The sequence below is a fragment of the Podarcis vaucheri genome, assembly GCF_965113315.1.
Source record: "Podarcis vaucheri genome assembly, chromosome: 4".
NCBI classification, from domain to species: domain Eukaryota; kingdom Metazoa; phylum Chordata; class Lepidosauria; order Squamata; family Lacertidae; genus Podarcis; species Podarcis vaucheri.
The window spans coordinates 1,118,131-1,133,714 of NC_138762.1; the positions used below are offsets into that span (position 1 = coordinate 1,118,131).

Sequence of the window (15,584 nt, forward strand, 5' to 3'; positions counted from 1 at the left end):
TCCATTGGCCCTTCTCCGCCCGAGAGAGAGGGGGGGAGGGAGAGAGACTCTCACCCACGCCACCCACAAGCCCGGAGGCGGCAGCGGTGGTGGCAGCTGAGGAGGCGGCCTGAGGGAGGAGGAAGAGGAGGGGATGAGGAGGGACGCAGAAGGGTGGCACTTCAGCGGCTGCGCCGTGACGCCGCCACAACCGCCTCATGCCGGATTGACAGCATCTGTCAATCCTACCAATGTTTGTAACTCTTTACAATAGCAAAATCCCTTATTTTCAAATCTGCAAGTTGACAGCTATGGTTGGCCTAGATGACTCTCTGGGTCCCTTCCAACCTGACAACCCCGTGGCTCTGTCCTCCTCAAGGAAGCTCTGGGCTGCCTTCACCTGAAAAGCACCTGCCCCCACCTGGGGAAGGGGGGACCACAAAAAGAGCCAGTCTATTGCTCAAAGCTTTGCATCATCTCCACACACACACACACACACACACACACACACACACACACACACCCCAGATTAGTATTATGGATGATCCATCCAGCTCCGCCTCCCTTTCAGGCATGTCAGAGTCAGACCCAACTTTGGGGGGGGCAGGGGGGCTTCCCTGCCCCTCCCTGGCCCTGATGCAGCTGGCCAGGTCTCTGCTCTCCTGAGGGATGCCAGCTTGCACCTGGACCCCAGCCCTCCCTGTGCCACCCCCACCCCAAAGCTTAAAGGCCCTGATCCTGGGCTGGCAGAAAAACCTGCATTCGCTGCAACAGTCCTGGGGGGGGTGCAGGCAAGCTGGGGGGGGGAGAGTTAGAAGCCAGGAAGATGCCCCACATAAAGGGGACATTTATCTGGACCACAGGGCCAGAACTAGCCAAGCATTGGCTGAGCAGGAGGAGGTTGCCTAGCAACGCCCATCACTGGTGCTTAGGAAGCAAAAAGGGAAAGAGCCCTTAACTGCCTCTTTACCCTCCACCTGCCAGGAGGGAGGGATCAGTCTCCACTCGGAGGCCGGAGCTCGGGGCGGGGGGGGGGCTCTCCCCCTACCTTCCTCTTCTCCCCTCCCTCACTGCACCTCAAAAGCCAGAATGCCAGGGACAAGTTGCGGCTAGACTTCTCCTTCCTGGCAGAAGGCCACAAAAAAGGCAGTCACGGAACCGAGAAATTACACAAAACAAATGGAATACCATGAAAATCCCTGAAAATCGACTAGAAATGTTATCTTATAGAAATAAACTAAATAATAAAAATTAAAAAGTTTAAGGGAAACCTAGAGTTATGGCATCCCATTAAGGCTTTGTATAATTCTAGGTTTTCCTTAAACTTTTTGATTTTTATTATTTAGTTTATTTCTGTAAGATAACGTTTCTAGTCGATTACTACTCCTTTCAGGGATTTCCTCGGTATTTCATTTGTCTTGTGTAATTACGTGGGCAGAGATGGCTCTTATGCCGAGTGCATTCGTGAGTGGAGGCACACAGAATCGTGGGTCAGAAGGGACTCCCAGAGGTCATTCCTGCAAGGCCGGAATCGCAGCTCCAGAATCCCTGATGGACGGCCGTCCAGCCTCTGCTCTGAAGCCCAAAGCCAATCCCTGAACCGTAGGGATGGAAGGGACCCCCGAGGCTCATCTAGACTGCAACGCAGGAATCCCACCCCCCACGCCAGCCCCCAGGCTGCACCAGGGGCCACGTGCATCGTAGGCCGGAGGACTCAGCCTGGCAGCTGTAGCTGTGGGGTGGGCAGCCTCCTCACTGCCTCAGGTGGGGTGGGGGGTGGCTAAGGCTCGGCCCCCTCCCTCTCTGCCTCCTCCTCAGCCCCCCACTCCCGCATCTGCCACTCCAGGCGCTCCAGGCGCAGAGCCACCTTAAAGGCGCTGGATTCGAGTCCTGCCAGGATTCTGGCCAGCTTGGTCTGCAGGGCGTCCAGGCCCTCTTCCAGGGCGGCTGTCCGGCGCTCCTCCTCCTGCTGCTGGGCGATCTCGGCCGCCTCGGCGTTGACGTCCAGCTTGTCCATCTTGAGCAGAATCTCCCTGCCTTTGGCCTCCAGCATGGCCTTGGCGCTGGGGAACTCGGCTAGCACCTCCGTCAGGTCCTCCTTCGACAGGCAGAAGAGGTCCGAGAAGCCGATGCTCTTGATGTTGGCCGTGCGGCGGTTCCCGGACTTGTTCCCTGGGGGGGGAGAAGGGGCGCAATGGGGTCAGTGGGGGCCTTGAGAACATAAGCGGAGCATGCAGGATCGGGCCCCTGGGGGTGGGAGGAAAGAGGCCAAGAGGCAGAGAGGAGTCCGGCTGGTGAAGAAGCCAGGGGGGTCTCCCCCTCCTGCTGAGACAAGCTCCCCTCCCCCCCTCAGTCTCCAGAAGAGGCATGGAAATGGCGGAGGAGAGGTTGGGGACACACAGGTACCGCCTGGAATTCCTTGGGAGAAACCTCGGAGAGGAGGGGGCTGAGGCAGCGGCGGGGGGGGGGGCCTTCCATCACGGGGGCAAGACCCACCGGAGACAAGATGCTTATGTGTTGCTAGACTGGTGACTGGGAGCGGCCGCTGAGACCATATAACACTGGTCTTGAAAGACCTACACTGGCTCCCAGTACGTTTCCGAGCACAATTCAAAGTGTATTAAGAGGATGCCAGTGAGGTTGAACCTTTCTGTAAAATAAAGTATTACTGAGACCATATAACACTGGTCCTGAGAGACATGCACTGGCTCCCAGTACGTTTCCCAGCACAAGTCAAAGTGTTGGTGCTGACCTTGAAAGCCCTAAACAGCCTCGGTCCAGTAGACCTGAAGGAGCGTCTCCACCCCCATCGTTATGCCCGGACGCTGAGGTCCAGCTCCGAGGGCCTTCTGGCGGTTCCCTCACTGCGAGAAGCAAAGCTACAGGGAACCAGGCAGAGGGCCTTCTCAGTGGTGGCACCCGCCCTGTGGAACGCCCTCCCACCAGATGTCAAGGCAAGAAGCAACTATCTGACTTTTAGAAGACATGTGAAGGCAGTCCTGCTTAGGGAAGTTTTTAATGTTTGATCTTTTATCATATTTAATATTCTGTTGGGAACCACCCAGAGTTGCTGGGGAAACCCAGCCATATGGGCCAGGGGATAAATAATAAAATTATTATTAGTAGTATTGTGGGAGTCTCAGGAAAAGCCACAGAGGCCTGTTCTTTGGTTAGCCTAACTGATTTTGCTTCTGTAAAAAACTGCCTCCTTTAGAATTTAGGAGGGTGAGCCACACTCATGTGAAGACCAGATAACGTTGCTAGGCGATTTCAGGAAAACTCTCCCCGTCCAGGTCTCCAGGCAGGGTCTCCTGTTTCCCTCAGTGCAAGGAACCTCGAAGGGGGAGGGAAGGGAGGGGGGAGGCCTATAAAAAGCATGAACAAAGGCTATTTGGCGCAGCTTCACCATCACGCGGGCGAGTGTGGCTTGTCCGCTCTGTTTCACTCAGCAGAATAAATGAGTGATTCTGGGAATCCCCTCTGTCTGTGGCATCATCCCCAAACTCGGCCCTCCAGATGTTTTGGGACTACAACTCCCATCATCCCTGACCACTGGCCCTGTTAGCTAGGGATGGTGGGAGTTGTAGTCCCAAAACATCTGGAGGGCTGAGTTTGGGGGTGCCTGCACTACGGCGTTTATTGGCTTTTCAGTGACCAAGGCAGATGAGTGGGGTATAAATAAAATACTCACTGGGCCTGACACTCCTGTGTCGGTCCTGTTTTTGCTGACAAGGAGTTAACTCCAACTTGCACAGTGTGATTTACTGCTGGCTGACTCCTGGCTTGAAAAGAGGATTAGGCCAATGCACGGAGGAGGAGGAGGAGGAGGAGGAGGAGGAGGAGGAGGAGGGCTATCAAAGGCCACTAGCCAGAATGGCCCTGTTCTGCCATCCCAGTGGGAGGCAGCTGTGCAGGAAACTCTAGTTCTGGGGAACTAAAGCAGCGCACAGAAATGCCATTTACCTTCCCGCCGGAGCGGTACCTACTTTTCTACTTGCACTTTGACGTGCTTTCAAACTGCTAGGTTGGCAGGAGCTGGGACCAAACAACGGGAGCCTGAGTACAGCTGGGTTAAAGTGCTCCTGTTATCCTTCTAGTAGTCAAGATCATGCTGACTGTAATAGTCAGGCCAGGAGGAGCCTGGCTCTCTCACTTTCTCTGTCTGTCCCTTTGTTCTGGCTGTGGTGTTCTGCTCTGTATGCTTAGTGTTAAGGTTTAGTCTTATTATAAGCGGTGCTTTTTTTCCTGGGGTGACGCAGGGGTACGCATACCCCTAAACATTTTAGTTGCAGGTAGGTAGCCATGTTGGTTTGCCGTAGTTGAAACAAAATTTTAAAAATCCTCATACCAATAACAAACTTAGTTAGTCTCTAAGGTGCTACTGGAAGGAATTTTTTTTTATTTTGTTCCTAAACATTTTGTGAATCTAAGTTTGGCCTCCTTGAAGGGCAGTATTTCAATATGAGTAGGGAAAGGTGAGTACCCCTAAACATTTTTTTCATAGAAAAAAAGCACTGATTATAAGTTATTGTTAAGTTTAGTTTAAGTCTGCTGCAACTGGATTCCTGAAGGACAGGGCCAATCCTGAATGTTTCGGATTTGTTTACGGGTGGCGCTGTGGGTTAAACCACTGAGCCTCTTGGGATTGCCGATCAGAAGGTCGGCGGTTCGAATCCCCAGGACAGGGTGAGCTCCCATTGCTCTGTCCCTGCTCCTGCCAACCTAGCAGTTCGAAAGCACATCAAAGAGCAAGTAGAAAAGTAGGTACTGCTCCAGCGGGAAGGTAAATGGCGTTTCGTGCGCTGCTCTAGTTCTCCAGAAGCTGCTTAGTCATGCTGGCCACATGACCCGCAAGCTGTACGCTGGCTCCCTTGGCCAGTAAAGCGAGATGAGCGCCGCAACCCCAGAGTTGGCCACGACTGGACCTAATGGTCAGGGTCCCTTTACCTTTACCCTTTAGGTAGCCGTGTTGGTCTGCCATAGTCGAAACAAAATAAAAAAACTCCTTCCAGTAGCACCTTAGAGACGACCTAAGTTTGTTACTGGTATGAGCTTTCGTATGTATGCACACTTCTGATGTGGATTTTGGATTTGTGACCATTATGCTCATTTGCCTTCAGAAGCTCTGTTGGATGAAGTTGCTTCTGGTCTATTTTGGGGGAACTCTGCAATGTGTTTCAGTTTTTCCTCCACACACGACACCCCCACCTCCACTTCTCCCTGCCCCCCTCCAAGCTCACCTTTGATGTTGATGATACTGATCTCCCCAAAGTAGAGCCCCTCTCCCAGCACAGCGTACTGGGTGACCCCGTCGTCAGCCACCACGGCCAGCTTCCCCTCCCGGATGAAGTACATCTCCCGGCCCACGTCGCCCTTCTTGCAGACGTACTCGCCGGGGCTGTAGACCTGGGGCTTGAGCTTGAGGACCAACTCCTCCAGCAGACTCTGCTCGCAGCTCTGGAAGATCTGCACCTTGCGGAGGGTGGGCAGGTGGACGCTGACGGCCACCTCAGCCCGCAGGCGCTCGGGGAGGTGCTGCAGGATCTGCAGCTCGTTGGTCATCTTCTTCTCCATCTGCAGGTGCTGGTACCACTCCACCACGCGGTTCTGGAGGCGGCGGTTGGGGCAGTGGGTGCGCAGGTAGCCCTTGACCAGGTCCGAGTTGGGGACGAAGGCGTCGTCCGCCTGGTTCATGTTGGAGATGACCGAGGTCATGCTCCCCATGATGGTGGCGAAGCCCATGACGGCCAGCAGGAAGTCGGCCGCCATGAAGAGGAACTCCTCCTCGCGGTGGGGCATGGGCGTGTCGCCCACCGTGGTGAGGATGAGGGTGGAGAAGTAGAAGCTGTAGAGGTACTGGCGCAGCAGGCGCTCAAAGCCGGGGATGCTGACGTTGGGGTAGACCCACTCGTCCGCCCCATAGCCCACGTAGCCCGAGAGGGCAAAGTAGACGCAGGCGTTCCAGTGGATGGTGACAAAGACGTAGAGCATCAGCTTGGAGATGCGGAAGGAGTTGGGGTGCGCCGTGCGCGTCTCGATGCGGTCAAAGGCCTCGAAGAGGCGGGGGCTGCGCAGGAAGCGGTTGGCCCGGACAGCGGGGGTGGCCAGGCCCAGGCGCAGGTAGAGGAGGTCGGTGGGCAGCACCGAGAGGAGGTCCAGCAGGAAGGCGGAGGAGCAGGTGTAGTGGCGCGAGATCTTGGAGCGGTCCTGGATCAGGATGCCTTGCTCCAGGAAGCCTGGGGGGGCGGAGGGGGGGAAGGAGATGGGTCAGAGGAGACCCTCGGCCCCGGGCAGAGGACCTTAAGGTTCATGAATTACCATAGTTCAGAGGTCCCGGGCCCTAAGGAAGTCAGACTCTCCTCCCCCAGGGCCAGGGCCTTCTCAGTGGTGGCTCCGACCTGGTGGAATGCTCTGTCCCAGGAGACCAGGGCCCTGCAGGATTGAACCTCCTTCCGTCAGGCCTGTAAGACAGAGCTATTCCGCCTGGCTTTCCATTTGAACTTAGCCTGATCTTTTACTCCCCTTCCTCCCCTTTTTATGAAGATCACCCGCTCTGGGATCCCACAGCTAATTCTCCCCTGATCTCTTCGCTGGCCCAAATAGGACTAATTTAGCCAGCTAGCCCTGTATTGGATGGATTTCCCCCCTAAATTGATTCTGAATTTATCGTTATTCATGTTTTATACTGAATTTTATGCTGTTTTTTGTTGTAGCATCAATTAAGTGTTTTAAATTTGTTGTTAGCCGCCCTGAGCCCGGTTTCCTGAACCGGGAATGGCGGGGTATAAATAAAAATTATTTATTATTATCTCCATTCCTCTCCAACAAACGGAACAACCTAAGAAGGTCCAGCTGGATTGGGCCAGAGGGTCCCATCCGATCCCCTCACCCTTCAAAGGTGGGAGATGTGGGGGTCAGAGAGACACTCTTGATAGGAAAGCAGCCAGGATCGCCTGCCTCTCCGTCAGCACCAGGGCCTGGTCAGCTGGAACCTGATCTTCCAAGGAATAGGCCAACTATTACAGCAGATCCAGTGCCAGATTTATGTCTAAGCTAAACAATCTATAGCTTAGGACCCCACTTTTTTGGAGGGGTCCCCCAAAAAATTAAAGGGGAAAAAACAGGATGTACATTTCCAAAATATAAGATTAAAAAAACAAATAAAATATAAGCTACCTACAGCAACCGTGTTTTGTGTTGTGTAGGCTCCTCTGATGTAAGCAATGGCCCCCGCCTGCTAGCCTGCTCCCTCAAATATCCCTGGTTTGCTCCTTTCTATATATAGGGTGCCTACATTCTGCATGGGCTGATTGCAGGGCAACATGTGCAAATGGCTTTAGATACCAATTAGGTCCATAAATCACCATCTAGCATATATTCAACACAAAAACAGCGACAATTTGTTGTTGACAAAGGACAGCTGGACATATAAAGAGCCTCGTTACCTTCAGGAGCTGAGGGCCTCATCAAAGCTAAATCCGGCCCTGAACAGATCTTATGGACAGACATTTCCTAGTGTTTTTGTTCCCACATTATATATTTCTCTGTTACAAATTTCCAGTTATTATTGGGAAGTCAACTTTTAAATATGTACGGTCGTACCTTGGAAGTCAGACAGATTCCCATCCAGAAGTCCGTTAGACTTCCAAAACATTCAGAAACCAAAGCACGGATTCTGATTGGCTGCTGGAAGCTCCAATCAGAAGCCCCCGTTGGACGTTTGCTTTCTTCCCTTCCGGATGTTTCCAGCGACTGGGATCCAGAAGAACAAAGATATCCTGGCCAGGAGCCCTTGATATCTTTCTCCAGGAATTGGTCCAATCTTTTCTAAAGCCATCTAGGCTGCTGGACAACCCTGCGTACTGTGGGAGGGAGTTCCATAGTCTAACTACGCGTCACGGGACCAAAGACTTTCTTCTCTCTGTTGAAGCTCTCAACGTTTAGCTTCACTGGATGAAGGGGAAGAAGGGGTGAGAGGGGGCCACAAGGAGGGGCGAGGAGACAGGCCCCGAGGCGGAAAGGCCACTGACCCGTGTAGAAGTGGACCCCGATGTCCAGCAGGTACAGCAGGTCGCAGAGGTAGTCCAGGGCCAGCCAGAGGAAGAGGTATTTGCGCTGCAGCTCAGGGAAGCAGGACCTGCGCAGGAGGGAAGGAGAGAGAGATGGGTGGCAGGATCCGAACCCACAACCCACCCACTGCATCAGCAGCTGCCCCAAAGGCCAGGCAGCCCCCTCCAAGCTCTCTCCTTGTCCCTTGCTCCACCCCCCCCGCAGACCCCCACTCAGCTCTCCCCTTCCCCCCAGGAATATCCCCAAAATGAAAATGGGAGGCAGTTTGCTCTGAAACTCCCTCCCTTCCTAAAAGGACCCCCCCCCCAGAACTGCTTTCTTGTTTTGCCAGGTCCTGAACTCCTGGATTCAAAAAACAAGGAAGGAAATTGCAAACAAACTTTAGGAGGAACTACTTCCGGGCAGCAAGAGCCCTTTGACAGCAGCACAGAAGACCTTCCAAGATGCTCAGCTCTCCTTCAATGGAGGCTTGATGGTCACCTGTCAAGAATTCTTTAGCTGGGATTCCTGAATTGGGGGGCTTGGAGGACAGAAGGGGTAGTGGTTGGAACAGGGAAGTTCAGGGAAGATTTTAATGTCTGACACTTTATTATTGTTAATATTTTTCAGGTAGCCACCCAGAGGGAAACCCAGCCAGATGGACAGGATATAAAATTATTATTTTTATTATCCGATGACCCTCGGGGGTCCCTTCCAGCCCTACATTTCTCTGTTTCCATGACTTCACCCAAATGCCTTTTTGCTGAATGTTTGCCCCCCCCCCCCCGCCGGCTGGAGTGTCGGAGTCTGCTTCCCAGGCCTCCTGCTCTTTACTATTTTTCTTTCTTTGGTCATCCCCTGGGCTCGCTCTCCTCTTCGTGGAAGGAGATGACTGGCAGATGCAGAAGCAAAGGAAAGAAGGGAGGGAGGGAGGGAGGAGGGAAAGAAGGAAAGAAGGAAGGAAGGAAGGAAGGAAGGAAGGAGGAAGGGAAGGAAGGAAGGAAGGAAGGAAGGAAGGAAGGAAGGAAGGAAGGAAGGAGGGAAGGGAGGGAGGGAGGGAGGGAGGGAGGAAAGAAGGAAAGAAGGAAGGAAGGAAGGAGGGAGGGAAGGAGGGAGGGAAGGAAGGAAGGAAGGAGGGAAGGAAGGGAGGGAGGAAGGAAGGAGGGAAGGGAAGGAGGGAGGGGGGAAAGAAGGAAGGAAGGAGGGAAGGAAGGAAGGAGGGAAGGAAGGAGGGAAGAAAGGAAGGGAGGGAGGAAGGAAGGAAGGAGGGAAGGAAGGAAGGGAGGGAGGGAGGGAGGGAGGGAGGGAGGGAGGAATCCAAAAGGGGTTTCTGTTGCTTTCCTTCCCTCGTGATTCTGCTGATGCTCCCGGCCGGAGAGCCTTGGCCCCAGGGCTGGGCCCCCTCCGTGGCTTCCCTGAGCCCCCGGCCCCCTCCCCACAGGCGGATCCAGCCCAGCCCGCCTCCGCCCACCTGCAGATGAGGATGATCCAGTTGTACATGATGGGGAACACCATGGTGACCAGCCACCAGTAATAATAGTCCCCTGATGGGTCCAGGATCCGTTTCTTCTCCTGGCTGAGAGCAGAGCAGAGGAGTGGGGAGAACATTGGTAAAGGCCTTCTGGGAAATGATATTTTATGAACTAAAGAAAATGTTTAAAAATACATTTGTTTAAAAAACCCAGAAGCCTTTCTCTTAGGTATAATAGGTGAATGGCTACCAGGAGAAGATAAAATACATTTTATGTACGCAACGACGGAAGCAAGGATGCTACCAGCCCAGAGATGGAAGGAAGGAGAAGTACCAACAAAAGAAGAATGGCAGGCAAAACTGATGGGAGTATGCGGAGATGGCAAAATTGATGAGGAAGATCCGAAACCAGGAAGATCAAATACCGTATTTTCGCTCCATAATATGCACTTTTTTCTTCCTAAAACGTAAGGGGAAATGTCTCTGCTTCTTATGGAGTAAAAGCGTGGTCCCTGGAGCTGAATTGCCCAGGGGCAAAAAGCAGATCATGCTTTTTTCCCCTTCTTTTCTTTTTTGAAAGAGGGAAACGGGTGTTGAAACAAAGCTCCTGATTGTTTGCCGATGGGGAGAGAGATCAGGGAGGCTTATTCCAGCAACTGGGATTCAGAGGCATGGCTGTTTCTGGGGGTGGGGGGCAGAGAACGGCCGTTGGGGCCTGGAGGCCTTGGAAGGAGCCCTCTCCACCTTCGCAGGATTTGTCCAGTCCTTCCGAATCAGGGGCTATCCCTGTGGCAGGGAGTTCCCTAGGTTTGGGCCTGCAACACAGCTGTGTCTGGGGTATGTGTGTGTGATGGGAGAAGGCACCAGGTGGGCAAAGCCTGGTTTGAGGCGTGTCCCCAAGACTGGGGGGGGCACAGGGAGAGAGGGGCTGCAGATCTCTCTCACACACAGCAGCTGGGGCCTCTGCCCAGCGACTGTTCAGGGCATCCCCATTGAAGAAGGATGTGGACAAGCTGGAACAGGGGCAGAGGAGGGAGACCAAGGTGACCCAGGGTCTGGAAACCAAACCTTCTTTTTGAGGAACGGTCAAAGGAGTTGGGTTTGTTTAGCCTGGAAAAAGGGGAGACTCAGAGATGTGGGAGCCATCTTCAAATCTCTGCCACCTGGAAGACGGAACAAGTTTGTTTTCTGCGGGTCCAGATAGCAGGACCTGAACCAATTATCCTTCAGAAGGGGGTAGACCTTCACCAGAGGTTTTTAAGAGGGGTGGCCATCTGGACTGAAGATGGGTGGCCAGTAGACCTGAAGGAGCGTCTCCACCCCCATCTTTCTTTTTTCTTTTTTATAAAATTTTTATTGGGTTTTCACAATTTATATAAACACACACAATACACGATACAGACATACAAACACAAAAACAAACACATATAATTTCAAATCCTTAGTTTCTTAACCACTTCCCCTGACTTCCCCCACCTCCCCTTCTTGCATCCCAATTCCATAGTTAACTCAGCAAGTTCTTATCTCCTACTTTTACCTTATTAATATTTTACTTAATTCTTCTTGGTTAACCAAATTTAACTTATAAACCTCAATTAAACAACAATACCCATCTTTTACCTCCTTTTCTAAGGTCGACCCAAATTCCCTTCCACAAATTTCCCAGTTTTATATATTAATTACCAAACATAATAACCGAAAACAACATACAATTATACACCCTTTGGATTCCAAAACTCTCGCCCCCCCCCTTTCCCGGTTTCAATCCCCTCCGCCCCCATCTTTCTGCCCAGACGCTGAGGTCCAGCTCCTTGCTCATGGGCCAAAGTATGAAGCCGTGAAGGAAACTGGGCTGTGTCAAAAGTATTTCACGGAAACACCTCCTATAACCAAGGAAGGGAATGAAAGAGAAGCAGCAGAAAAAGAGCTCAGCCTTTCACCTTCGGTCCAGTATATCTGAAGGAGCGTCTCCACCCCCATCATTCTGCCCGGACACTGAGATCCAGCGCTGAGGGCCTTCTGGCGGTTCCCTCATTGCGAGAAGCAAAGCTACAGGGAACCAGGCAGAGGGCCTTCTCGGTGGTGGCACCCGCCCTGTGGAACGCCCTCCCATCAGATGTCAAAGAGGAAAACAACTACCTGACATTTAGAAGACATCTGAAGGCAGCCCTGTTCAGGGAAGTTTTTAATGTGTGACATTTTAATGTATTTTTCATCTTTGTTGGAAGCCGCCCAGAGTGGCAGCTGAAATCTGTTGTGATAAAATGGGCATAGGACTTTGGATATAATATCTTAATGAAAGATTGTGAAAACCTCTGGGAAATCATTATGAAATTCACTGCTTGTTACACACCGAGAGAATTTTTTTTGAAAATGCAGTATTGTTGGTACTTGACGCCATTAAAATCACCAAAAAGGAATGAAAATGTATCAAACAAGTGTTGGAGATGTGGAGAATCACATGTGGTGCACATGCAAAAAAAATATAAGGAGTTCTGGGATGAAATCTATATGGAACTTTAAAAAAATGTTTTAAAGATCTCGTTTATAAAACAAAAAACCAGAGGCTTTCCTTCTTGGAATATTAGGCTCTGACATACCAAAGAATGTAGGGGAATTATTTTTACATGCTAGAGTGTCCGCAAGAATTTTAACAGCCTCAAACTGGAAAGGCTGAAAAAATTCGGAGTGGAAACAAAAATTAATGGGAAACTCTTGGGGTCCCTGCCAGCTCTCCAGTGCTATGCTTCCCCTACTCCACGCCACCCCTTTGCCCAACCTGCGCCCTGCACAGTGCCTGCTGCCATGGGGCCTCCCACTCCCTGCCCCCCAATACTTGCCTTTACTCACGCCCCCCCCGCCCTGGGCCGGTCCCCACTCACCGCGGTTTGGGGGCTGCTCCAGGGGTGCTCTCCTCCGTCTTGATGAGCTTCGCCTCCCCCTCCCTGTCCTTGCCTCGGAAGACCCTGGCCAGCCTATTCATCTTGGCACGGGCTGGCAGCTGCAGGCTCCTGGTCCAAGCAAGGCCGCAGCCCCCTCTCTGCCCCACAGCAGAGCCTCTCTCTCCTTCTCTGGCTGGCGTTCTGCATCCAGGCGCACGGGCGCCTAGCAACGCAGCAGGGCTCCCCCCTCCCGTCCGCCCCCCCTGGGGCTCAGCCACACACCTGAGCCGGCAGGTGCAACCCTAAAGGGCCCAATCAGGGAGGGAGCAGCGCTGATGAGGACCCTGGGGAGAGCAGGGGGGGCAGGGCGGCTGCCAGGCCAGGGCGAGGCAAGCAGGCAGGGGGGTGGGGGCCCAGACCAAGCTGTGCAGGCCTTGCCCCCCCCATCCAGCTCTACCTCTCCTTTAAATCGGAACCAGTGAAGGCGGTGAAGGTCCTGTGTGAGTGCCTGGAGGCGGTTGGAGGATGGATGGCGGCTAACAGATTGAGGTTGAATCCTGACAAGACAGAAGTACCATATTTTTCGCCCTATAGCAGTGTTTTTCAACCTTTTTTGGGCAAAGGCACACTTGTTTCATGAAAAAAATCACGAGGCACACCACCACTGTGTGCGGAGAGGGAGATTTCAGAGCCCCGCTGCTCTCTATGGGGAATCGCCTGTCCGCTCTCATCCGATCTGATCCCCACCCAGGATGGATGGGAAATAGGGTGGACACAGTGGGCGAAAATTTGACTTTTTTATAAAAAAAAAATATTTCAATTTCAATTTTTCCCACGGCACACCAGGCAACATCTCGCGGCACACTAGTGTGCCGCGGAACAGTGGTTGAAAAACACTGCCCTATAGGACGCACTTTTCCCCCTCCAAAAATGAAGGGGAAATGTGTGTGCGTCCTATGGGGCAAATGCAGGCTTCAGGAAGCTATCCGCAAGCCTTGCGAGCCCGGCAGGAGTTCCCGTCGGGCTCCCAAGGCTTGCGGATAGCAGCCTGCATCCCGAAGCCTGGGGCACGCTGCACAGCGCACCCCGGGCTTCGGACAGATGTCGGGCAGCCCCACAAGCTCGGGGGACAGCGGGGAGGTGCAGCACGGCAACCCCCTGTTCCCCGACCTGGTTCGGAGGCTGGCACTGGGGACAGATATCCGCAAGCCTGGGGAGACAGGCGCGACTTCCCGCCAGGCTTCCTAGGCTTGCGGATAGCAGCCTGTTTGGGCGCTGGGGTCGGGGGAAGCTCGGGCATCCCCCGCCCCAGCCCCACGCCTGGGGGAAAAATAAATCCCCCCCTTTATTCCCCCCCAAAAAACTAGGTGCGTCCTATGGACCGGTGCGTCCTATGGGACGAAAAATACGGTACTCTTTGGGGGATAGAGGGCAGGCAGGTGTGGGGGACTCCCTGGTCCTGAATGGGGCAACTGTGCCCCTGAAGGACCAGGTGCGCAGCCTGGGAGTCATTTTGGACTCACAGCTGTCCATGGAGGCGCAGGTCAATTCTGTATCCAGGGCAGCTGTCTACCAGCTCCATCTGCTACGCAGGATGAGACCCTCCTTGCCCGCAGACTGTCTGGACTATTGCAATGCTCTCTATGTGGGGCTACCTTTGAAGGTGACCCGGAAACTACAATTAATCCAGAATGCGGGAACTAGACTGGTGACTGGGGCGGCCGCCAAGACCACATAACAGCGGTCTTGAAAGACCTACATTGGCTCCCAGTATGTTTCTCAGCACAATTCAAAGTGTTGATGATGACCTTTAAAGCCCTAAATGGCCTCGGTCCAGGAGACCTGAAGGAGCGTCTCCAGCCCATAGTTCAGCCTGGACACTGGGGTCCAGATCCGAGGGTCTTCTTGCGGTTCCCTCCCTGTGAGAAGCCGGGCAGAGGGCCTTCTCGGTGGTGGCGCCCGCCCTGTGGAATGCCCTCCCACCAGATGTCAAGGAAATAAACAACTACCTGACTTTTATAAGACACCTTAAGGCAGCCCTGTTGAGGGAAGTTTTTAATAGCTAATGCTGTATTGTTTTTAACACTCGATGGGCGGGGTGTAAATAATAAATTATTGTATTATTATTATAGGGCATCCTAGAGGGGTCCCACAGACACATCCCCTCCAACATTTCTCTGGTGACATTCTCCTCCACATCAGGAACACACAGGCGTCACAGGCAGAGTCGGGGCCCCCAAGAGGCCCCCCCCGGGCCAGCACCCTCTTTCCCCCAGGGGTCAGCCTGCTCCCCCAAACGGAAGCAGCGAGAGAGACCCAAGTGCAAGAGGAAATTCTTTTTAGACTTTATCACCCTGTAGATTAACCTCAATATATAGCCTTGGATCTGACCAGTGCAGGATTTACGTACGTATATAAAGAAGCTATAGCTTAGGGCCCCACTCTCTTGCCCCCCCCCAGGTCAAAAACCTGGATGTACATTTCCAAAATATAAGATAAAAAAGAAATAAAATAAAACCTACATACAGCAACAGTATTTTGTGTTGTGTAGGCTCCTGTGATGTAAGGAATAGGCCCCCAATCATTTAAAGTTAGAGCTTAATAATTATTTCACTATTAATATGCTTCTGCTTAATTGTATTTCACTTCATCAATTAATTTGATAAAATACATATTTTGTTATGCGCAGATGGCTTTAGATACCCATTAGGTCTTAAATTACCACACAGCATATATTCAACACAAAAAGCAGCAACAATTTGTTGTTGACAAAGGACAGCTGGACACAGAAAGGGCCCCATTACCTTCAGGCGCTGAGGGCCACATCAAACCAAAATCCGGCCCTGGATCTGACCAAGGTGGACAGGCGGCTCCCTTGAAGCAGGCTGCGTTTCTCTGGAATTGTCCCCAAGCCCAAATATTTTGGAAATCTGCAGAGAATGACATCTCAGGTATGTCAGGGTGAAGCAAACCTTTGCAACCAAACGTAGTTTGACTCAAGATGCTGTGCTGGCAAACACTTGAGAGGCAGGGCCAAACTCGCAACCCCCCCCCCAAATAATTTATTATTATTATTTGTGCTTTTTTCTGGGGGGTACCCAGGGGTACGCATGCCCCTAAACATTTTGTGAATCTTTGCACTTTTGTCCATTTACTGTACAGTGGTACAGTGGTGCCTCGCAAGACGAAATTAATCCGTTCCG

At 52.5% G+C, this 15,584-nt stretch overlaps 1 protein-coding gene across 1 annotated transcript; it reads right to left on the reverse strand.

The window, feature by feature from the left end:
• Positions 1–776: 776 nt before the first annotated feature.
• On the reverse strand, positions 777–12,526 carry CNGA4 (cyclic nucleotide gated channel subunit alpha 4). Its single transcript, XM_082220464.1, has 5 exons — positions 12,382–12,526; positions 9,500–9,604; positions 8,010–8,116; positions 5,220–6,215; positions 777–2,151 (listed from the first exon to the last, which is right to left on the reverse strand). Exons 1-5 carry the CDS (start codon positions 12,480–12,482, stop codon positions 1,760–1,762), a joined length of 1,701 nt encoding a protein of 566 aa, XP_082076590.1. The 5' UTR covers positions 12,483–12,526; the 3' UTR covers positions 777–1,759.
• Positions 12,527–15,584: the final 3,058 nt, after the last annotated feature.